This window comes from Caloenas nicobarica, chromosome 3 (assembly GCF_036013445.1).
Source record: "Caloenas nicobarica isolate bCalNic1 chromosome 3, bCalNic1.hap1, whole genome shotgun sequence".
In the NCBI taxonomy this organism is placed as follows: Eukaryota; Metazoa; Chordata; class Aves; order Columbiformes; family Columbidae; genus Caloenas; species Caloenas nicobarica.
The window spans coordinates 80,632,627-80,656,233 of NC_088247.1; the positions used below are offsets into that span (position 1 = coordinate 80,632,627).

Below are 23,607 nucleotides of genomic sequence, written 5' to 3' on the forward strand. Positions count from 1 at the left end.
TTCTGGATTGCCACATTCGGCATGTGCTTCTTTTAAAAAAATGGTCTTCAGTACTTGTTAGAATACTATTTTTTAACAATACCACTCTATTTTCTTTAAAAGTATGTGTTTGAAACATTCCACCATAGTTTTGATTTTGTAAACAGATGGTAGACAAATCTCATTGTATTAAAGAACCTCTGCTGTGTGTATCTTGAAGTTACTGAACAGATACTAGGACCATGTTTCTGCAATTAATAGTGTTGATTTCATGGGTCAAATGCCAGTGGCAGGACTGTTCTCCGTCTCGGAGCCAAGGGTGAACTGCCATGGTGTTCACTAGCTGATTGGCAAGGTCTGCAGTAAGTGATTGCAGCTGCAAAGTGCAGTTATACATAGATGCTTCTCCTCTTGGAAGTTTTTTCCTTTCTCAACTCTTGGAGCAAGCAGAAAGTTTAGAAGTCATTTATTCTTCTCTTGGTGTACAGGCTTGTATAGAGACTGTGAAGCATTTGCCTGTGTAAGCCTCTCCCATCAGCAATGTTTCATAGAAGTATTTTTGCAGAATTTTGTTTCATGTTTTTGCTGCAGAACTATGGCTTTAGGGCAGGGGACCTGTTTTACTGTGCTATTACTTCCTCTACCTGATGTGCACCTGGTGTGTTTCAGCCATGGTTTGTTTATGCTCTGAATCCCTGAGCTGCTCAAGCTATGAGGCAAAAGGAACATGAGGCTAAATCTGTATCGCTACTTTAGTTCTCAGGGGGTGTTACAGACAGCTGGCTGCTCATGGCACTGGTGTCTAGTTAGAGATTTGCTGATAATCCTGTCACTGTAGCTAGTATATTAGGTGTAGAGATCCTAACCAAATAGATTTCATAACTGAACATTCCTGTTGGTTTACATTATTGTCAGAGAAACCTGCTCTGCAGGTGCTGTGATCTTCATGCTTTCATGAACATTTGAGTAACAGAGAACTGAAACAAGCATTTAAAAATTGGCAAAATCTCTAGAACTCTTCTCCACTACAGCCTACCATTGGTGTGAGAGCATTCATCTAAGGCAAATGTTCTCACAGTTATGCAGTTGCATGGGCTTTGACTGCAGCCTTCTTAATTTCAATGTATTTACCCATTATTCATGGTGAAATTATTTCCCAAGAGACCTAGTTTTACAGCTGAAACTTTCAGGGCTAGGATTTTCAGAAATAATGCAAAACTTTGCGCTCAGCTGTTGGAGGTTCAAGATGAAATCTGTTATGACAGCTCTACAAATGCTGTGTTACATGGTTTCTGTTGTCTGTATGTATTTTAAAAAATGAATCTGAAAGTAAAAATAAGCTTTGAAAATAAAAACCTTATGATATTATAGTAAGGTATGAGACTAATTCTGTAAACTGCAAAGTAATCTGACATTGTAGCCATACTGCATAATGAGCCTCATGACATGCTGCAAAAATTCTGAAGGTACTAATATTTGCAATGCATTTTTGTCCTGAGTTTTCCTCTAGGAGCTAGGTCACTTGAACTCGTTCCCCATATGTTCTGGTAACATAACTTCCCTGTAGCCTTGCAGGCTGATTTTATAATTAAGACTTTTTCTGGTTGTGAGGGAATCAGTTATGCAAGATGCTGCTTATGCTGCGCTTTAGTTATCTTGAGAGGCACAGTAGGTTTAGCTTTTAGTATGTAAATGTGCTTTTGTGATTTTATGTGGGATGCTTGCTTGCCAGATTTTAAGCATTATATGGCTTCATTGGGGTAAGGATATTCACTGTTTTAATTTACAGTGGTAGGTCTACAATAGGGAGAAATACTGGACACCTTTTAGATAAGAATACCAGGCTGTATATATTCACCTAAAATAATTAATTCATTTTCTAAGGTAAAGTGTTTATAAGGAAGTAACACCATGCTCTGTTAATCACTCCAAAATTAAGTTCACCTTCAACACTGATCTTGCCAGCTACATCTCCTGCAGATGTTTTCTTGAATGTCTTGTGATAAAGATTTGTCTCCATAAACTATTATCAATAAAATTCCTATTTTCACTTTTTTCTTATCCTTGAACTAAAAATAATATAAAAACAGAATAAAAGCATTAAATGTATAAACAGCAATTGTGAGTTGATTGTGCATTTTAGGTTAGACATTGATTCAGTTTCTGATGTTCACTGAAGCAAAGAAAATGAAGAATTGTCTAAGTATAAATTTGTCTAAGAGCAGACCATATTAGAAGTGAGATACTACAGGAGCTGAGTGAATAATGCAATGCAAATGTTTCTGCTCTCTCTTCAATGCATAAATTAAGATTAGATTAGTCTTTCTCTCTGAAACATATTCCAGATGGGATTACCTAGTCCTATTCTACAATATGGTTCCTTTCATCTGTTTGTCATTAAAAAAGAATTTTCACTTGTCTTTATCATAAACTCTGCATATCATATTGCTTGTGATATTTGTATTAAATTTGAACACTTCTTGCTTTACTGCCTTGAGCAACTCCAATGAAATTGGAACAGGTCCAGTTGTCTTTAATATAGACAATCTAAAAGTAGACCAGTCCAAACAGACATTGTACATTCATAGGCAATTTTTTCTGAAGTAGAGGGAATTTGCCCTTAGAAAAAATGTGTTTGATAATTAGCATTCAGATGCTGCAGTAATTGAAGAAGTTGCTGTGGCAGCTGGGTCTAATTGATAACATTCATTTATTATTAATTTTTTAACATCTTCAAAGTATTTTTACTTCCATTATTGAAAAGGTTAAGACTAGAAAATGAACTGTATACTATTTTAAGACAAAATTAGGATTATGAAACTACCTACACAAATCTGAAAATTCCAAGGTTATGGTTACCACACTTACATAATGTGGTAGCACTTCATATTGGATTACTGTTTATATAGTTAAAAGTGTGTTTCAGTGCTACAGTGAGAGGTGGCAAACTTTAAATTACCAGCTTTTGAATATAGTGTTTTCCCTGCATTCCCAGACCACTGTGGCACACAATAAAGTTGTCTATCTTGTTCCAGATTACCCCCCTAGATTGGGGATCCTTTTGTAACACTTCTCTTAACTCCCTAGATACTTTTACCATGTTCAAGAGACCCCTGCCTGTCTAGTTGGGAGGCTGGGTGGCTTATGCTCCTGCTATGTTGCTGCAGGGCATCTACTCCTTTAGCTTGATCTCATGGCTCTTAGGTTTTCATCCTTTTTGTCAATATTGTTACTGTCAATATTGGAAGTGTGCATCTATTGCAGCCAAATTCAGGTTTAATATGTTCTCTTATTTGTAGTTGAAACTTTCTGCTTATACCTTCAGGGCTACAGAATGACTTTGGGAGTTTACATCTAGCTCATTATATTGTGGTTTTGACTTTTTTTTTTCTTTTAATTTTTGTTTGGTTGGCTCTGAAGTGCTTGCTCCATTTTTGTTTGTGAGAGGCTTTATGATCAGTCAGTCGTAATGTTCCAGACTATTTTGTATTGTTGCTCAGGGATTATTTAAAAAAGAGGGATGCGTGTGTGTAAAAATTCCCCCGATAAGTCAAAATACATATTCTTTTTCCTTAAATACGCATTTATAATTTTTTATCATTTACAAAGTGAAAAGTTTGTTTTTATTGTTTGCAAAACTTCAGATGCATACTGAGGACAAGAATGTGGATGAACCACAGTCTTTAAATTCTTAAATATTAGGTTATGATACACATTTTTTCAGTGATTTATTCAAAACCTATGGAAATCTAACAGAAAGCACTTGCTCCTTCTATAAGTTGTAGATCCAGTCTGGAATGTTAAGGTGAGAGGGAGGCAGCTGATCAGCATAAAGACTGTTTCAAATCTAATATTTCTGTCATCACGCTGTCTTGGCACTGAGACTGAAAAATCTGTGTTCAGCTAGTAGCTGTTTGGAATTTTTTTCCTTAACTGACCCTAGGCTTGCTCAACTGTAAGAGCTGATGATCTCTTCCTCACAAGGATCAAAGAAATACCAGATCAGTCTTACTGAGACTGTGTGTTTGTCTGATGAATTTTTTTCCCACACCAAAGGGAGTTTGCAGTGCTGCATTTTTCTTTTAGTAGAAGAGAGTGTGGCAAAGAGTAGAAGACTCATGTTGTAAATCTTGTTTGGAGCCATGGCTTGAATACGGGGACGAAGACAGAGTGATGAGAGATGTACAGCACAAACTGGAATTGCATATCTCTAGGTTTAAGACTGCTTATCAGCTTTTGCTCAGTGCTCTGATTTTTCTCATTGTGGCAGCAACTTTAGCAACTGCTAATGATGTAACATTTGTATTTGTGAAATATGGAACATCCCAAAGCAAGTGGTGACTTGATGCAGTACACACAGGAGCTTGTTTTAGTACCCCATTGCAGGGAGCCATTTTAAGGCTAATGATTCTTGATGGCAATAGCTACTGCTTTATTTGGATTGGAATTGCATTTAATTGAGGGGCCACTGGAGAGGTAGTGGTTCTTACTTCCTTGCACATCTTAGTTTCATTCTAGTTCCTATTTGTTTGCTCTTTAAGAACATCACTGTGGCTCCCAGTATAGCTGTTACATACACAAAGAAAATTACAGACAATGGGCCAGTAGCCTGGGAATTTACCTTGGCTCTCTAATTCAGAGTTACATGATTCCATTAGTGGTTTGTATGGTTTTCTAAAGGAAGAAACAGAAAACTGTAACTACGGAGAGCATGTTTTATGTTTATAATATGTATGTAGTATGAAGTCGTCACCTCTTCACTGAAAACCAATATTTTACTCAGTTTGTTTGAATTTGTGAGTGTTCATCATCACATATTTACTATTAAAAATTCAAATTAATTTACATTTTTTCTGTGCTTTCTGATTTTTACTGTATTGACTTATTTTGAGAAATCTAGAAGTACCTTAATCCTGCTGGTTTTATTTATCAGAAACAATGATGTTTGAAACTATTCCATGTTGCTGAGCAATATATTAGGAAGTTATATGTGCAGTTATGATTGGAAGAAATAGTTTTCTTTTTTTTTTTTTTTTTTTCCTCCCCAGGAATTCTAGAGGTTTTACACTGTGTATTGGTGGAAAGCCCAGAAGCTCTAAACATTATTAAGGAAGGACATATTAAATCAATCATCTGTCTTTTGGACAAACATGGAAGAAACCATAAGGTAGGCAAAGAAGAGACAAGTATATTTAGGTGAATATTTGTGAACAAAGCAAATATATTGTTCTGTGTAGAAATTAGATTTCAAATATTTTAAAACTGTATTTATAATTAGGAGTAAACTTTTCCTAAAAGGCATGTGAGCAGTTTGAAGAAGCAAAGAGGAACATTATCTTCTTTTTGATGAAAACATGGATACACACTAATTCTCAAGGGAAACAGGAGGAATATATCTTAATATTGTTAAGAGAATTTCAGAATTGTTGTAAAATAAAACTATTATGTTGGATGAATGACATACCCTTACATGTCTTCCAGTAAGGAGGTATATAGCATTATATTGCCTGAAGGAACTCACAGTGATTATGGAAAAATACTTAAGATGAATTTTTTTTTTTTTTTTTCAGGTTTTGGATGTTTTGTGTTCTCTCTGTGTTTGTCATGGAGTAGCTGTGCGGTCTAATCAACATCTAATCTGTGATAATCTCCTGCCAGGAAGAGATCTGCTCTTACAGACACGCCTTGTCAACCACGTGAGCAGGTAAAAAGAAAAAAAATCTATATTTCTGAACAAAGCAAAATAAAAGTTGCAGTTAAAATAAATAGTCACTACAGAAAACCTGTTTTACTTTCAAAACTTTTGTTAAGATATTTTATTCTATGATTTTAAATACTCTGCAATATTGATTAGAATCAAAGCATGGGGCAGAGAGAGCTGCTACAAGCTAAAGCTGCTCTAATCTGCTTTAAGTTTGTGAAAATGTAGTCTCTTCTAAAGATCATCTAGATCTAGCTGTGCTTTCAAAGTATTCTCAGCCGTTACCCTGTGTTTGCCTTTATGTTTGTGATGTTGTGAAAATTTCCCAATCACCTTCGGTCAGCATCAAGAACTTGATGCCAAACACCTTCACCAGGGCCTGGGATATTTAGGGAGTGCCCTCACCTTTCCTTCCATGTGGACTTGGAGAAGCTATCTTCCAGCAGACATTAATAACAAGATGAAGCTAGTAACATCTTAAATTAGCAAAGTAATGTTTACAAAGGAAATGTTCATACAGCATTTGAATTTATGGTGAAGCAGAGGAATCTCACTTTAAGTGAAGATTCATGGGGTCTTCCTCTGCCTCAGACTTCTGTCTCTTTAAAAAAGTCTCAATCATTAAGTGAGAATGAAAGTTGAAACATAGACATAGTACTTATAATTGAGAGTTCACAGGATTTATTAGGTGCTGAAGAACCTAAAAAATCCACAACTGTATATTCTAAAGAGGCCTTCTCAAATCTAAATGTGAAATGAACTTCACAATTTTATAGCTGACACATTCACTCATATTTTTCATAACCACATGAATTGACTTCCCCCAACACATGCAATAACATACCAACACATATAACATGGAAAGATGATGTAATGGGAATCATTCCATGTAGTCAATGCGTATTTTTGCTCTGCATTCAAAAGTTGTCATTGAGAATATTCATATTCTTGCAGTTCTAATGAAAAAAAAGGTTTATTTTTTTTCAAGAGTCAGACAGACCCGTGAAATACTGAAAACATGTAGTGATAGGCTGAGACTTGCATACCTTGCAGCAAAAATAGTTGAAAAGAACCTTTCTAAGATATTGCCGTTCAACATACTTCTCCAGGGGGCTGCAAAATTCTATTCACAAACCTGTATTTAAAAAAGTAAGTTGGACAAATAGGTTGATTAAGCTGTGGAGTCTGGACAAAGGCATAATGAAGCTGATACTATGTTCAGGCAGAAAAAAATCAATTGGTGATCCTACCAATAACTTAAAAATTATTTCACTTTTCTGGAAGATTGCTTTTGTCAAACAGGTTTTGTTTATATTTTTAAGGAGATAAAATGTTTGACTTGTAACAAAGTGAAGAGTATTGATACTTAAACTGTTGGCAAAAGACACCTCATATACTTCTAGAAGGAAAGTGTATTAGTCTTGTGTGATAAAACAAGTTATTTTACAAGCAATCAGATCAGTACAGTCTGCTTTTACACTGATGTGTATTTAACAGTCCGTATCAACCCTTCTTTCTCCCTCCGTGTTCCCTGCACCAGCAGGCACACTGTGTGCTGGGGCTGGCTTAGAGCTACATCTTTGATTAGGCAGCTTGTATGCAGAAATAAAATATTTATAGATGTTATAACTCAGTCCAGTGGAAGGATGTGAAAACTACTTACATTCAACCTAGAGGTCTAAAAGTTGTTTTTTTTTTTTTTTTTTGTATACTTCTGTGCTCTACGGCTTTAATTCAAATTGGATAGCTTCCTTAGTACAAAGCTGACACAGTAATGATTCAAGATACAGTATTATCCCCAAAATCTCATTAGAAAAACAGTTTTCTTTCCTTTTTTTTTTTTTCCCTCATGACCTTTATAAGTATGACTCTACATATTGGTATTTAACTAAATATAGAAGAAGCACAGTAATAGTTTTGCTTTTCAAGCGTGCTTGTGAAGTGCTTTAAAGTCATCAGCAATAGGAACATCAAACCGATAATAAAGATTGGTACAATCACTACAACTTACTGAGTTATACAAGACTTAGAATAAGGAAGGAAAAGGTACAAGAGAATGTTGAAATAGATTGACACTTTATTTTTGTATCTTTATAAATGTTATTCTCTTGAATGGATAATCAGTGTTACAGAATGCAGTTTGCTATATAAAATAAAACCTGTAGTATATACTAATTGCATTTCTATTGGTATCTGGTGAATAGCTGTCATTTTTGTTTGTGGGCTTTAACATCTATTAAATGTTCAAACAGATAAAATATTATTATTGGTATCTGAGTGAGGATACTGTTTCAGTTACTGACTCAAACACTTTTTAACTTTAACTGTATATAGCATTTTTTACCAGAATAAGTAAATAAATAACAGTGCTGCCTTCTGGGAGCTAAGGTCTGAGATATTGCTGAAAGGGTGCCACAACTTTTCAAGAGCACAGACTACTATGCATTGCTACTCTTTCACGTGGGCACAAATGACACTGCAAGCCAGAACCTGGGCAGAATCAAGGAAGACGACAAAGCCCTGGAGGTGCAAGCAAAAAGTATTGGTGCCCATATTATCTTTTCTTCCATTTTAGCAGTTAGAAGAAAGGGTGCAACCAGAAATAAACATATAATGCAAATCAACTGCTGGCTTTGTGTCTGGTGCTGCTGTGGGGGTTTTGTCTTTTATGACAACGGGACATTCTTTGACTATAGCCTGTTAGGAAGGGATGGGATCCACCTGTCCAGTAGAGACAAGGACATCTTTTACAGTAGGCTGGCCAACTTGGTGCGGCGGACTTTAAACTGACAACTCTGGAGATGAAAAAAACATAATCCAGGAGTGCAGCACAGAGTGGGCTCTATCTGACTGGGGAGCAGCTCTGTGGAAAGGGACCTGGGGCTCCTGGTGGACAACAGGCTCCACATGAGTGACCAGTGTGCTGCTGCAGCTAAGAAAGCCAACAAGATGCTGGGCTGTGTCAACAAGGGCATCTCCAGCAGAGACAAAGAAGTCATTATCCCATTCTACTAAGTGATTGTCAGCTGGAATACTGTGTTCAGTTTTCGTCCTTCTAGGCAACAAAGATGTGGACAGGCTGGAGAGGGTCCAGAGAAGGGCCACAGAGGTGATCAAATGACTGGGAAGTCACCATAGGAGGAAAGGCTGAGAGAACTGGGCTTGTTCAGCCTTGAGAAATGAAAGCTTAGGGGAGACCTTATCACCATATTCCAGTATTTAAAGGGTGGCTACAAAGAAGATGGAAACTCCCTTTTTACAAGTAGTCACATGGAAAAAATGAGGGGTAACGGGTATAAGTTACTCCTGGCAAGATTCCAATTGGACATGAGAGGGAAATTTTTCACGACGAGGATAATCAGCCATTGGAATAATCTCCCCAGAGAAGTGGTGGATTCCCCAATGTTGGACGCTTTTAAGATTTGACTGGACAGGGTGCTGGGAAATCTTGTCTAGACTGTGCTTTTGCAAAGAAAGGTCGGACCAGATGATCCTTGAGGTAAATTCCAATCTGGTATGCTATGATTCTATGATATAAAATCACTTCTGTTGTTTTAATCACACAAAAAAACCATGAAATTTGAGTTTAACAAAGAGTCTACAGTCGTTCATCATGCTCTTGAGAAAAGTTTTTAAAAAACACTTTTATTCTTTCTGTTTAAGCATGCGACCCAATATTTTCTTGGGGATTAGCGAAGGCTCTGCCCAATACAGAAAATGGTATTATGAACTTATGGTGGACCATCTAGAGCCCTTTGTGACTGCAGAATCAACACATCTACGAGTGGGCTGGGCTTCAACAGAGGGCTACTCACCATATCCAGGTGGAGGAGCAGAATGGGGAGGAAATGGTGTTGGTGATGACTTGTACTCCTATGGCTTTGATGGTCTACATCTGTGGTCAGGTATTCATTTTTCTGTGTTTTTTTGGATATGGTGTTTTGTGTTTGTTGGGGTTTTTTGTTTGTGGTTTTTTTGTTTTGTTTTTTAATACTAGAACATTATTTGCAAGTTCAATGAATTTGTTTTCAACAGCAGCAAAGTGAATCAGATGTTTTAGTTGACACTAGGAATATACAGAAACAGTAGCCTATATGAGAACTTGTTTCAAGTTGACATTGCATATTGAAAAAATTGTTTTATACAAAGTAATTCAGATAGACTAATAATTTGTTTCAGCATGGGATTTTTTTTCAAAGAAACTATAAAGATTTTATTTAAAACTCCAAAGGTGCAAAAAATGAAGTCTCAAAAACAGTTGTCTGGATTTGTAATTTATGTGTGATAGTGTAAGAACATCCTGAGAGATTTAATTCACAGGATAATTTTTTTTTAAAACAGATTTTTAATGTGGATCTTTAGTTTAGAAGTTTAGAAATACTTTAGAGGTGAAGAAGATTTTAAAGTATGCTTTCTGCCATACTTTTAAAACCAGATATTTTTCTGGTGTGATGTTTTATTTGCATACATTAACACTGGCTGTTTATTGCAAGACTTGCAGAATCATATTCTTAGCTTGTATATGGTGTGTTTGGTCAGATATTTGCCTTTAAAATATTACTGACCCAGCTTGGATTTATTAATTAGTGGTAATTTCTGTATGCAAATTCTAGTCTTAAAGGAAGCTGAACTGAGTATCTACAGTATTTGTATTTACTGCTGATTCTGCAAATATCTTATTTTCTCCTCAACCTGGGTTAGCTCAGGAAAACCAGAATAATAAGAAAGCCAGCTTGCTCTCTTTTTCACATAATTTACCTTCTGTGAAAAGCTTCCCAAATATCATTTAGGACAGTCCTAAACTTCTTGAAAGAAGTTTCTACTGTGGTTAAACCTTTTTGAGGAAAAAATTTTTTCCTTTGATTTTGGCAGATTATTGGGCAGTGGTGAACTGTAGAACTGACTAAAAACGGGGTTAGGCTCATTGGATTGGCAATTCTTGCCACTGTGAAGACATAAACAAGTTTTCTAAAGCTCAGTAGCAGACAAAAGAGACATTTTAGTGAGTCAGCTCTACATATCATGCAAGATTTTAATGTTTTGAGGCATTGTGGCTTGGTACTTGGAAAATAATACAGTTTTACATTTCAAAAGAATTTTCCAATCAAAATAGCAATGGATCGTATTATTAAGTAATAACATATCAGCTGGAGTGGCATCTTAGGAAAGTAGCTGCCACTTTGCCTTTCATGTATAGCGAGAATTCCTTTGGAGAAATAATGCATAATTAATGGTGTCATTAACGCTGTGTCATAACTAAGTTTGTCAGATAAAGTATTATTAACAAAGAACCAGAAAATAATGAGCCAACCAAAAATAACTTTTGTAGTTAGGGTCCCTTTTAGGGAAGAAACAAAAGATTACTGAAAATCAAAATGATTTTTCTACCCACCAGAAACTTTTTAATCAGAAATGTCACAAAAGAATAAATAAAAAGTTGTTTGTGGTTCTGAAGTCAATAATACAGCCTAGTCAAAAAAGCCAGACCACCTTTGTGTATGCAATTTTTATATATTAACCTGTGTTGTGGATGTGGCTGGGAGATTTGAAAAGATTTCTGTTTTCATTGAGATTCTCATGTAACACATACCTCTCAAGCTTGGAAGGACTTAAGTAACTGAATGTTGAAAATCATGGCCTCTCTTTTTCTTCCACAATCCCAGGGCGCATCTTGGTAAGTCTCTGCAATGACATTTTCAAAATAATCTTCTAAGCATGAAGCATTTAGTGCATTAATGAATAGCAACAATAATTTCTACTCATGAGTTTCTGTTCTGGACCAAGCCATTACCAGAATCACATTTAATTCACATTTTTTTTCTTCAGTCCTGCAATTACTTCTCTAAAATGGAGAAATGAAACTCAGATTTTAAGCGTAAAGCCAGAAAAGGCTTTAGATTACATGGTCTGACCATGTGTTTATCTAAGACCAGGACATATTTTTGTTAACAGTCAGCCTTGCATTGATCCCAATAACCTATATTTGGCTAAATGTTAACATCTAAAAAGACATCTAATCTCAAGTAGTATGCCTTAAGGAGATGAAGTATCCACTCTACATCATCACTCTTTTAGAGCTTAGTTATCCCTACCATTAAATAATTGTCCCTTTCTGTGATTTATTAGAAACTAATTCTCAGCTGTTGTGATGTTTTTGTCTGCTGTTCTCTCCTGTGCTCTGTAACTTGTAGGATGTAGAGCTGGTAGGAGCAGTTTCCTTGCAAGCCATTCCTTACACTAGTGACTGCTACTCTGTTTCTCCGAAGTGTTTTCTGATTGGTGAGGGGCCCTTAGGATTGCTCCATGTTGTTCTCCTGTCTTTCCTCATGGAACCGACTATTCTTACAGCAACCAGGCTAAGGACATCCTGTCTTGAAAGGGTGTAGGGAAGCAGAAAGAGTATCTGAATACTTTTTTTTTTCCCCCCAACTATACTGCTGACTGCCCTATCAAGAGGGGCAGATTGCGCAAGAGCATCTGTCCTGCAGTCTGCAGATTATGTGGCAGTATCAGGAAGTCATTTTCCACATGTAGAGTATTGAAAGTGTTGTTTTTTATTTTTCCTTGGAGTAGGGTTGGTGGCATGTGTATGAAAATTTATCTGCAGAAGAATTATCGAGATTTTTCATTTATTATTTTTGCTGCTGTTAAAAACATATGCTATCTTCATCTTCTTGGGAAGATAGTGCTTTTCGTTAAATCCTTCATATTTACAGAAGTGGGACAGCACAGTTAACAAGTTAGTACTTTGTTCTTAATACACATTATGGTTTATCTCTTGCAGACGTTGCATATGTTATTTCTGGAAAACATATCTAGAGATATGTTCATACAACTTCCATGATTTTCCATAAGTTTTCTGTTGTAGATGGCAGTAAATTTCAGAAACAGTCACTCTCTGTATTCTATAGGCAATTTCTCATAGGAAGCAGATGTATTTATGTAAATGTAATTTGATGAAAAAGAGAATGATCCTTTAGAACTCACATAACACCTTTTAAAGAAAAATACATATATTTATGGAATATATATGCCTCAAAATTGCTGTTGTCTTTGTCTATGCGAAAAAAAGCTTGTTTGTGGTTTGATTATGAAAATGAGTAGTATCATCTTACACAAGTTTTCGAGGATACCATGATGTGACCTTTAATAATAGGAAGTACTTTATTTTTCCTAAATAATTTAAAGTACTGTAGAGTACAATACTTGTCCTTATCTTGAATAATGAAACATTCTCTAGTAAAGTATACTAGCTTTCATATTAGATACTGTTTGTTTTTCAATTTGCACTTCTACTACTGTGAGAAATGAAAAGTAGTTTTCTTGATTTTGACTGTTTATATGGATATCAGTAATTATTTTCACTTACATTAAATGTAATTTAATTGTATTATTTGTGATTAAAATAGCTTTGTAGATACAATTATATGCTTCTGTTCACTATATTGCAAGCTTAAAATCGGGTCTTGGATATTATAGGTTAAATATTTGAGTATTAGCATGTTTGTGTGCTATTGCTATGTTTTCATTCTGATTTTTTTAGGCTGCTGTGTGTTTTTCAGAAGTTTTGCTAAATGTGTCTTTTTTACTTGTATAGGTTGTGTAGCACGGACAGTAAATTCTCCCAACCAACATCTCTTAAGAACTGACGATGTTATTAGCTGCTGTTTGGACCTGAGTGCACCCAGCATCTCTTTCCGGATAAATGGTCAGCCAGTTCAAGGAATGTTTGAGAATTTCAACATAGATGGCCTCTTCTTCCCAGTTGTCAGCTTCTCTGCAGGAATAAAGTTAGCATCTCATGTAGCATTTTGGGTTTCTTTCTTCCCTGTTGTGTGTAGTGTGTTTTTGTTGTTGTTGGTGGTGGTGGTGGTTTTTCTCCCTGTATACGTGAATATGCTGAATATTTCCCTGGCTGTCTTTACTCTCATTTCCCATTCTGACTTCTGCTTCTTTGGCACAGTTCCAGTTCCTGGATCGTGAGAGCTACAGTAGAGTTCTGAGGAGATAGTGCATCTGTTGTTTTTCAGTGCACCAGTGTATTCAGGTGTTTTGCAGAGAGACCTTACAAACAGCTACTCTATCATTTCTTAGCTTATACATTCACTCCAGGGCAACATTTTACCTCTATGGGAAGAAAACCATCAGTCTTTAATATTAAAAATATATTTGTCCTAACTCCCTTGTTACGAGGCAGTAACTATTATTTGAAGATGCATTATCTGCACTTGCCTCAAAAAATGGTACTGGCGCTCTTTAGGAGGATGAGTTAATATGAACTCAGCCACTCTGAATTCTGGTTTCTGTAGTGGTTTTCTATAAAATTTCAAGTCACACTTGAGGAGCCAGACTTTTGCTTCCATTATTGAATAGTTTGAGATCGTAATATTAGAAGAGATTGTGTGATGTTCCAGTGGGGGGACCAGCAGGACTTGCAAACTTAAAGGGTGAAAGCTAATTTCTGTTGGAGACAGAGCAATTTTCTGTGAGGAATCATTCAAAGACTCTTGTGAATACTACAGAAGCTAAGAGCTGTTGCACAGTGGGCATACCAGCCGCTCATTCCAGATGCAAAATGCACTTTACCCTGAATAACACAGGAGATAGAATGTGGTAAAAATATAGACATGCATGCTATGAAATGCAAGACTATAAACCTGCATGCTTTATCTCTGTCATCAGAGAAATATTTGACAGATATTATTAGTGTGCTGAGTGTGTTTCTGGAGAGTGTTGTGGTCTAGCATTGACAAAAATCTTATAAGACACTGAGTAAATAGAAAAGAGAGAAAATGATTCTGTTGTAAGGCTAGGGTTTGGGGTGTTTTTTGATTCCTTCTGGGTGGCAACGTTCTGGGAAGATTTTTCAGTATTATGTCATTGCTACTTCATGATCACCTCATTCATTGAATTTTTCAGCAACAAAAAACCATTATAAATTCACCATTTTGTAATGGATAAACCATGCTTTTCCTTAGATTTCTACTAACATGACGAGTATAAGTTTTAAGGGAGAAAATATAAGAAGTTTTTTGCATTGTGTCCTAAGGATTTAATGTTCTGTGAGGGAAAAGAAAGAATCATATTCTATGGAATTTTCAGGCTCATTTCTCAAATGTGAAAGAATGGTTAAGTCCTCAATGGAGAGGGTACAAAGATGGTTGACTGATTAATCTGGGTTATAGTCTCTGCCTTCTGAAACTGAAAAGGCTGCTGTTTACTTCATAGGTGTGCTAAGTAACCTCTCTCTCTGTATCTTCTCTTCTGGTCTCACGATTTAAAATACTTCCATGTAAGTGGAAATCAGCTAAAAGAAAGAATTGTTTACTTTTCCCCATGTTTTTTGCACCTCCTCCTTCATGAACTCCAGCGCTAGTTGGAGAAAGTTGAACTGCAAGCAATGCAAAGTAGCTGCAACTTTTTTTTCTTTCCCTAGTTGTTAGGCTTACAAATTGATTAGGTTTGACACCAGAGGTGTCTCAGTTATCTAAAGTATCTGTGATGTTTACACAGGGTACGTTTTTTGCTTGGAGGTCGCCATGGAGAGTTCAAGTTCCTTCCTCCACCTGGATATGCCCCTTGCTTTGAAGCTGTTCTGCCGAAAGAGAAACTGAAAGTGGAGCACAGCCGAGAGTACAAGCAGGATCGCAGCTATACAAGAGACCTTCTGGGTCCCACTATCTCTCTCTCTCAAGCAGCTTTCACTCCTGTTCCAGTAGATACCAGCCAGGTATCGAAACTGAAAGATTGCGTTCTCATTTTTAAGCATGGATATTATAGGCCTGTGTTATTTCACACTTGACTGAATTTGCAGGTTGTCTCAGACTTTTTTGGGGGGGTATTTGGTTGATAGATTGCATCGTGAGAAGCTGATAAATGATATGTAAAGTCCTGATAGTGCTCACTAGACATATCATATATTTCAGTTCACAAACACTATAATAAATAATGTTTCACCCTTAATATTAGAGTGGGAAAAAAAGAATATTGGAACTTCTTGTTCTTTTACTGGACATTTTATTACTATTTAGTTGCAATTACTGAAGAATTATGAGATTTTTAAACCAGCCTCAGCTCTAATTCTTTGCTGGACTTGCAGGTCACTGGGAGTGGCATTTTACTTGCTGTGGGCAGTAAATGGCATGCCTTGAAATGACAGTTTTCTTGTTTGGTTTGGTGTGAGGTTTTTTTTTTGTTCAGGTTTTTTGTTTGTTTGTTGTTGTTGTTTGTTTTTTGTTTTTTTTTAATGTTTGGTTTTTGTTTTGTTTTGTTGTTTTGTTTTGGTTTTTTTACATAGTTGCAATGAGCAGTACCTATTTGATACCAAAGAGCTCCATCTCTGATCACAGATAACAAGAGTTCATTTTACACTTGACCACAGTTTGAGGTGATATGAATTTTTGTACACTATATCCTCAGATTTCACCATATTTAGGAACTTGTTCCTGAAAAAAACATAAAAAAGAACAAAGCTCTTAGTTTACCGTTTTGTGCTAAATATAGCATTCTGCATATGTCATGTAATTATTGTAGTGTAACACCAACAATTAGGATAACATTATCATGATTCACAGCACTGTATATTTGAGGTCTCTGGTTTTGAAGGTAAAGCAGACTTGATTTCAAATTTTGGAGGTAGTGTGACACGCTGTCCTGATTTCTCTTGTCAACTGTCATCTAATTTTTATTATTATTCTTTTTCGCAACATTACCGTGGTTGTTGAGATTTTTTAACATGTTTTAAGCTGAGAACTAGTATTGCATTGAGTAGTTTCTAACCAGCTGCCAGGAATGTATTCTGTGCCATTTGGAGGTGTTGGATTTAAAACTGGTTTTCCCTTGCTGGTCAAACTCTGAAACTTTTAAGTGCATGGGTTAAAGTATTTCTGTTGATCTAAGACTTCTCACTCGCTTTAGTCAGTAAGAACTGAATGATAATTTAGGTTTAGTTGAGAGATCTGTTTTGTACAAAGTTTGTCTATTATGAAAGTTTGGGTGGCACTGTCAAGCAACTTATATTTATAAATAGCCTCTCTCTTTCTTATCTCTTTAGATTGTTTTGCCTCCCCACCTGGAAAGGATTAGAGAAAAATTAGCAGAAAACATCCATGAACTTTGGGTTATGAATAAGATTGAACTTGGCTGGCAGTATGGACCAGTATGTACCTTCCAACTTAATTTTCTGTTAATTACGTAGTATTATTCAGCACATTGATTTCAGCGTACTAATGGGACCACATTTTTTCCATCCTTCCAAAATTAGTAACTTTTCAGACCCTTTCCACCAGAAGCAGGTGGAAACCAACAGCACTTGTGTGTTTCTGAGCCAAAATTCTGCTGTTTGATGCTGAAATTTTCAGCCAGTTTAACGGCCAGTGCAGAAAACACATAGTGGGATTTTCACCTTCTGGTTGTTCTTGGAGCAAGAAGTCCAGTTGCCTGGCAGAGTAAGACAATAAAAGCAGTTATTTTTGGTTCTCTTCACATCTACTGGCTGACATAACTCTTTCAGAATTCCCAAACTTATTTTTCATGAGAAATAAGTATTGCTTATTGGTAATTCCATTAAATCTGCTTTGCTCCTTCCTTCACTTCTTCAGGCTCATGTCTGTATTAGGTGCTCCAGATAACTGTTTTCTCATCTGTTTCCTACTTTTCATGGAGTATGACAGGAAAAAAATACATGGCTTCTGGCTTTGATACAAAATGCAGTCTATTTTGTTGAGATTTTTTTTTAAAACATAAAAAAATAAACAGGCTAGTTATTTGGAACCCAAGTGGGTTGTTTATGAAGAACTGTTGATGTGAAGAGTATATAGAAAAAATAAAGTAGATACTAGATGTAAATGTAACATGTATGCACATGCAGAAAAATGTATATTTTCTATTTTTGTTTATATAAAGATTTTGGTCTTCAGAGAAACTCAGATTACAGATTTGATATAACTGGGCGTATGTATTATATTTGTTGCAGCATATGGCAGTACCAAAGGATTCAATTAACAGAGAAGATCTCTAGATTATTTTATTGTTGCTTTCCCCACCAAATCAAACACAAAACCCCAGTTAAATGAATGTGTTGAAACATTTTAATTGTGGTATAATCTTACCAGCTGTGAAGCAATCTGCAGGAACTTTTAGTGTACCATGACTTACCATGCAGAATGTAATTGTACAGTTGAACATTTTTAATTTGAACGGTATATAGTAAGTATCAAATTAAACAGTGATTAATGTTGTAGTTTTATTCAGAATGAAACCAGGTGCTAAATCTTTTAAGTTATTAAACTTTCTCTCTCTAGCTTTAGTGTTCTGTGATTGGATGTGCTCACTTTGGGAATGTGACAATGCTGATCATCTTCTGGAGACTGGCTCCTTTATCAAATTGGTTTTTCACAGATGATTTAATCAGTTTAAGCCACTGTTGCCAGTTCTAGTTATCTGAAGTGATGTACCGCAGTTACTGAATACTGAAGGAAGGCATGAACCAGAAACTAACTGGTTTAGATTAACACATAACAGTACTCTAATCTTAGTTATAATAAAACTGGTCTTTTTAATTCAGAGCAAAATGCATTTTCTGAAAAAGTGGTGTTTTTTCACCAAGTTGAAAAGTTTAAAGGCTGAAAGACAGAGGCTGTAGATTTAAATGTCTCCACATTATTCAACAAATCTGCTGTAGATTGTAATTTATATTCCCTCCTACACGCCTGTTTCATCAGATCTGTGTGTAGTATCACCAAAGTGATACTAGGTATTGCATGCGATATTACTACTCTATTTTATACTTGTAACAAGCTAATGTAGCAAAAATAGGGACTTTTGTTAACTGGCTTTGTTATAAGTCTGAATATGAGTGGTATTTAGATGTCCAACTTTAAATCATCAGATGTATCTGCATATCTTTGTTTCTATTAAACTTCACTGTACATTTAAAACCAACCACAAAAATTAAGAATTGATAGGTGTCACAAGTTCTGCCACTTATGTATGATATTTGCAAGGCAGTAGAGTTTTATGTGGCCAGAAAAAAAAAGAGGGGATGGAAAGGCAACCTACAAAATATGTTGAATATATAATAGAAGTATTATGCATTATAGCTGTAAAGTGAAAAGAGTGTCACCAGCAAAATTCAATTAACAACGGAATTCTGAGGAAAACACCTGATGTCCAAGATTTAAATTAGCTGTACACAGATCTAGGGTAGTCTTCTTGCAGTCTTTATTAATGCAGATTACCATGGGTCTTAGAAAGAAGTCTGCAAATAAACATTTTCAGTATCTGCTAAAAGATATTTCTCATTTTAGTTGCTAATGATTTTGATCAAGTAACTTGATAGATGAATTGCTTGTATTGCCTGTCCAAAGAACATTAATCCCATCGAATAAAGATAAATATTCCCTGGATATTGTAAATATTTTTCAATCCAAAACATAAACAAATGACTGCTGTTCAATTTGATAATTATTATGTGCTTAGATCAAAATGTAAAAATACGTTACTCAGAAATATAGGGAACGGTGAGATTTTTTTTCATGAGATTATACTACTACTCAACCTAGTTTATTCATAGTTTAGTTATTGTTATAGAGAAATACAGAACTGACAAAAATAGAGGATGATAAATAAAGAATAAGTTTCAGCTATCAGTGATCTGTGTTCATATTCACTCTGTGGGTACTCATGTATAATTAACACTCAGGATTTGAAATTAAAGAAACTTTATAAATAGGTTATGGTTTGCAGATGACTTTTTTCTTTCCACTTCTCTAACACAAAATGTTTATGTCCCAATATTATGATTTTATTTAAGTGTAATCTTAGATGCTGCGTATAAATTTATTGCCATGATGCTAGAACTTTTTGATTTTAGGACATTTACCTTAAAATATCCAAAGAAAAGCTCTTTTATTTGATGTAATATGCAGGGCAAGCAATCAGTTTGTGTGATAGATTATTTTTCTGAAAGTCAGAAATTTCTTGCCAGTTTATATACTACTGACTTTAGTATCCTTTTTAAAGAACAAATCTGATTCTCTGATATAGAGAACAACAGATCAAGCTCTCGAGAATGGATTATACCCAGTTCAATGGTACCACTTCAGTGAGAATTCTCGCCTTGGTCTTTTTTCAGCTAAAATAATTTAAAAGCTGTCCTATATTCACCAAGTGAGTGAAGATTAATTTGGAAAAAGTATAACAATTAGGCTTCTTAACTTCAACTGTTAACATTCTGTTTTCCAGCAGAATTATCTGATTAAAATTTGTCAATAATGTTATTTTTCAATAACTTTCACTTTGCGGCTTTAAATATTAATGTAAATGATGAGTTTATGGTTCATGAAAGATGGACAGAAAAGTGTTCTGGTGTATGATTGAAAATGTGGTCTCAATTGAGCAATGTCAACATTTTCTTTGGGACCTTTTAGCCAATTTTTGCAGACTAATGTTTTTTATCAAGCCTTCTAGCGAGACATAATCTTTGTAGATTTTGTTGACTGAGCTCTAGCACGATAAAGATACAAACCAGAGCAGTAGAATGCTTAGTTATTCCAGTTATCTCAGGTTGCCTTTGCTAGTTATGGCCAGTATTAGTCTAAAACTATGTAGAAGTAGTACGGATTAAACGTAGTTTTGATCAAATTATTCAGTTTATAAAATGTAGAATTTTGTAAATTATAGTTTTCATGACTCTGCTGTCACTACAGTAAAAGTAAATTAATGTTCTAATCATTTGCATTTTTCATGTATACTACTGAACATATAACTAAGAAACAAACGGTTTCTGAATTAAGAGAGAGTGTAGGTTTATCCTTTATATTGTTACTGCCATAGGGTAAGGACTTTCGTACTATTCATATCAACATATTTATACAAACTAGATGCATAATTTTTCAATCATGGTGCTGAAGATGAGTTGTTATTTTATAGCTGTATGTCAAAACATAACATAGATTGCACTATTCTTGAACTTTGCATATTCGTTGTGAACATCTGTATAATGAAATGTACAAATTAGCATTTATTCTACTTGAGATCTGCAAATCTGCAGTATATTTTCAAATTCAAATGCTGCGTTACTTGAACAGAATGATCTTGCTCTGAGAATACCAAATACTTCTCTTTTGAAGTGTTGTTTAGTTTGAGTAAGTCTGACAGGATGAGCTTTAAGAACTTCGTGTTTTGGACTGTTTTTAAATTTCTTCTAGTTTTTAAGACACACTAAACTTATTTCTTTCCTGTCATTTCAGGTTCGAGATGACAACAAAAGACAACATCCATGCTTAGTGGAGTTCTCAAAATTGCCAGAGCAGGAAAGAAATTATAACTTGCAAATGTCACTTGAAACACTGAAGTAAGTTGCTAGAACTTTGGAAGCTCATACTGAGAGTTTCCTGAGGATTTGCAGTTTCCAGAAATGTAATTTGACATGTAAATTTGATGCGCAGGTGAGGGTAAGAATATGAAAATGAGAGTGTGAGATAGATTAATGAATGATGTATTTGGCATTGAAAATTACTTTAATAGTCTTCAATATCTTTTGAATTTTAGATTTATTGTGGTAATGCTGATTATGTAATAGCAACTCAGGCAGATTTCGTTTAATTTGGAGGAAAGAAATAGATCCAAGCTTTGAAAAAGGGCTTTTGCTTCTTATTTGGTTTAATTCAATTTAGTTTAATTGCTTTCCGTTTTCTTTATTGCTAGAACACACTTTGACAATCAACAGGTGTTTTTGGATGTGTCTAATGATGAGCTTTGCTTCAGGACCCCTTCCTTGCTACTGTTTCTGTGTCATCTGTGCATGTTGTCGCAAAACAATAGTAGGCATTTCCTCCTCTTGTGGATGAGCGGTTAGATGTGTGAATGTCGTGGAAGGTCTCCAGTTGGAAAGCTGGAAAATTTCATTGAATGTTAATGGGTTTCTTCAAGTAATCTAGATATCTTGTTCACAAAGATACAATTGCTTATCTCAGCTTTGTCAACCAAGTGGGTGTGAGTTCTTACTTTGATGCAGATGCATTGAAAATGTGTTAGTGTAACTTTTTCCATATGTAGCATTGCATGTAGCCAACATGTTGAAATATTTCTCAGACTGATAAATGCTCGGTGGTATACATAGTTCTCCAGTCATTCCTATTTGAAATCCATTGAAATATATTAATTTTTTTTCTTGTTAAAATATAATTGCTTTTTCCTGTTCAGACGGTTAACGAATGGTGACTATCTGCATGTTTCTGGGAATATTTGTACTATATTGTTTAAAAAATTGCCATGAAACTGTGCAACAGTGTTTACACTCTTAAGGACGTCATGAGCTAGGTAGAACACTCCTCCTAGAATTTCTTGTAGTGTCCTTCTCTGGTCAGCTTCTCTGCACTTTTTACTGATCCATCATTCCCACAGTAAGTAAATTACTCGATGAAAAATTATTTATGACCCTGAGTGTTAAACAGTTCATATTCATCTCCAACTAGATATTACGACTCCAAGGAAAGCTTTTGAGAGCCCTGTCAACCCACCAATGTGCTAAGAATTCAGAATACCTTCTTCCTTTTCTAATGAAACTACAAAAGATGTCATTAACTTTCCCTACAGTTGGATCTTTTGCTAGAATAATCTATATAATATAACTCAGACATCATAAAAATCATAGTTTCAGAATTAAATGCACACTTCTAATGTTTCGTGAAATATTAAACAAATTTTAGTAGTCCTTACATAATTACTGGTTCAGGACCCAATGGTTTTCTAAATCTAACCCTGACAAAACAAACAAAAACATATAAATTATGGATTACTTTTATTTTAGTAATTTTATTACTTACTCCAGAGAGCACCTTTTCATTAAATAGATAGTATCTAAAACATAAAGCTTTCAGTCTTCCTATGGATTTCAAAATGTGTATGCTTACTGAGCTCAGTCTTCATTTCATTCCTGTATTAGTCCTTGTTTTCTGAAGTATGCAGTTCTAATTTTTTGGTACCTTGTTGCATTTATAACATAGACATCTATTGTTCAGGGACTAGAATATGGGTGCCTTGCTCAGTTCATTTCTGCAAGCTCACGAAGGTGAAAAAATTAGTGCACTAATCCTTTTTAGATGATCCATACTGTAATGACTGGAATTTTAAGCTACTTTGACTGTTTTTTTACTAGGTGTTTCTAGTCTACTAGCAGTCAGCCTCAATGGGGGGAAAAGGGAAATAAAATGTTCTTTTAAAACTTCCTCTAGTTGAAATAGTTGCCAGACATAAAGAATAACTCTTGCTGTATTTGGTTGGTTGGTGTTTTTTTGTTTTTTGGTTTTTTTTGGTTTTTTTTTTTTGTTTGTTTTTGGGTTTTTTTGTGGGTTTTTTTTGTGTTTTTTTTTTTTTTTAATTTGTTGCCAGTTTTGCTGCCAGCTCTAGTAGATGAGAGAAGCAGAAAACAAGGAAGTTCTGAGTCATGTTATCTGCCACAAGATTTCTTTTAAATATATTGGGGTCTCTGTATATTTTTCAGTATAACTGAATACTTCTATGAACTATAAAAATGATAAACTATATGAAATGTTGAGGTTCAGGAGTGAGTTACCTCTGAAAATGTCATGGGATTAAAATATGCTTGGTCATAGTGTTTCTCCCCATTCTTATATTTTGTACTTTGATCTTGGTGGGGTTTTTTTGATGCTGATTATTTACTGACTGATCCCCATTTCTGCCTATGTAATCAGTTGTGTGTGATAATTACATGTACGGATACTATGCTGAGGGCTGCATTCAGCCACTTCTATTTTTCTTGTTTAGCTTTGGAATGCTTTAGGGGTCTTTCAGGTTCTACCAGCATGGTATGCCTTTTTATCCTGTAGTAGCTCTCTGATTTGAATTTGCTGTGTCTGGGTGGAAGTAAGGTAGGGTTCAAATTCCTGTCTTACATTACAAGA

The 23,607-nt window shown here is 35.2% G+C and overlaps 1 protein-coding gene across 1 annotated transcript in view; it reads left to right on the forward strand.

Annotated features, from left to right (window-relative positions):
- The window catches only part of RYR2 (ryanodine receptor 2), a 364,098-nt gene that overhangs the window by 165,469 nt on the left and 175,022 nt on the right, over window positions 1–23,607 (forward strand). Inside the window, exons 20-26 of the mRNA XM_065631500.1 lie at window positions 5,028–5,146; window positions 5,550–5,683; window positions 9,344–9,585; window positions 13,278–13,470; window positions 15,194–15,410; window positions 16,734–16,838; window positions 20,932–21,035. Of these exons, the coding sequence (XP_065487572.1) occupies window positions 5,028–5,146; window positions 5,550–5,683; window positions 9,344–9,585; window positions 13,278–13,470; window positions 15,194–15,410; window positions 16,734–16,838; window positions 20,932–21,035 (1,114 nt within the window). The remainder of the gene's footprint in view (window positions 1–5,027; window positions 5,147–5,549; window positions 5,684–9,343; window positions 9,586–13,277; window positions 13,471–15,193; window positions 15,411–16,733; window positions 16,839–20,931; window positions 21,036–23,607) is intronic.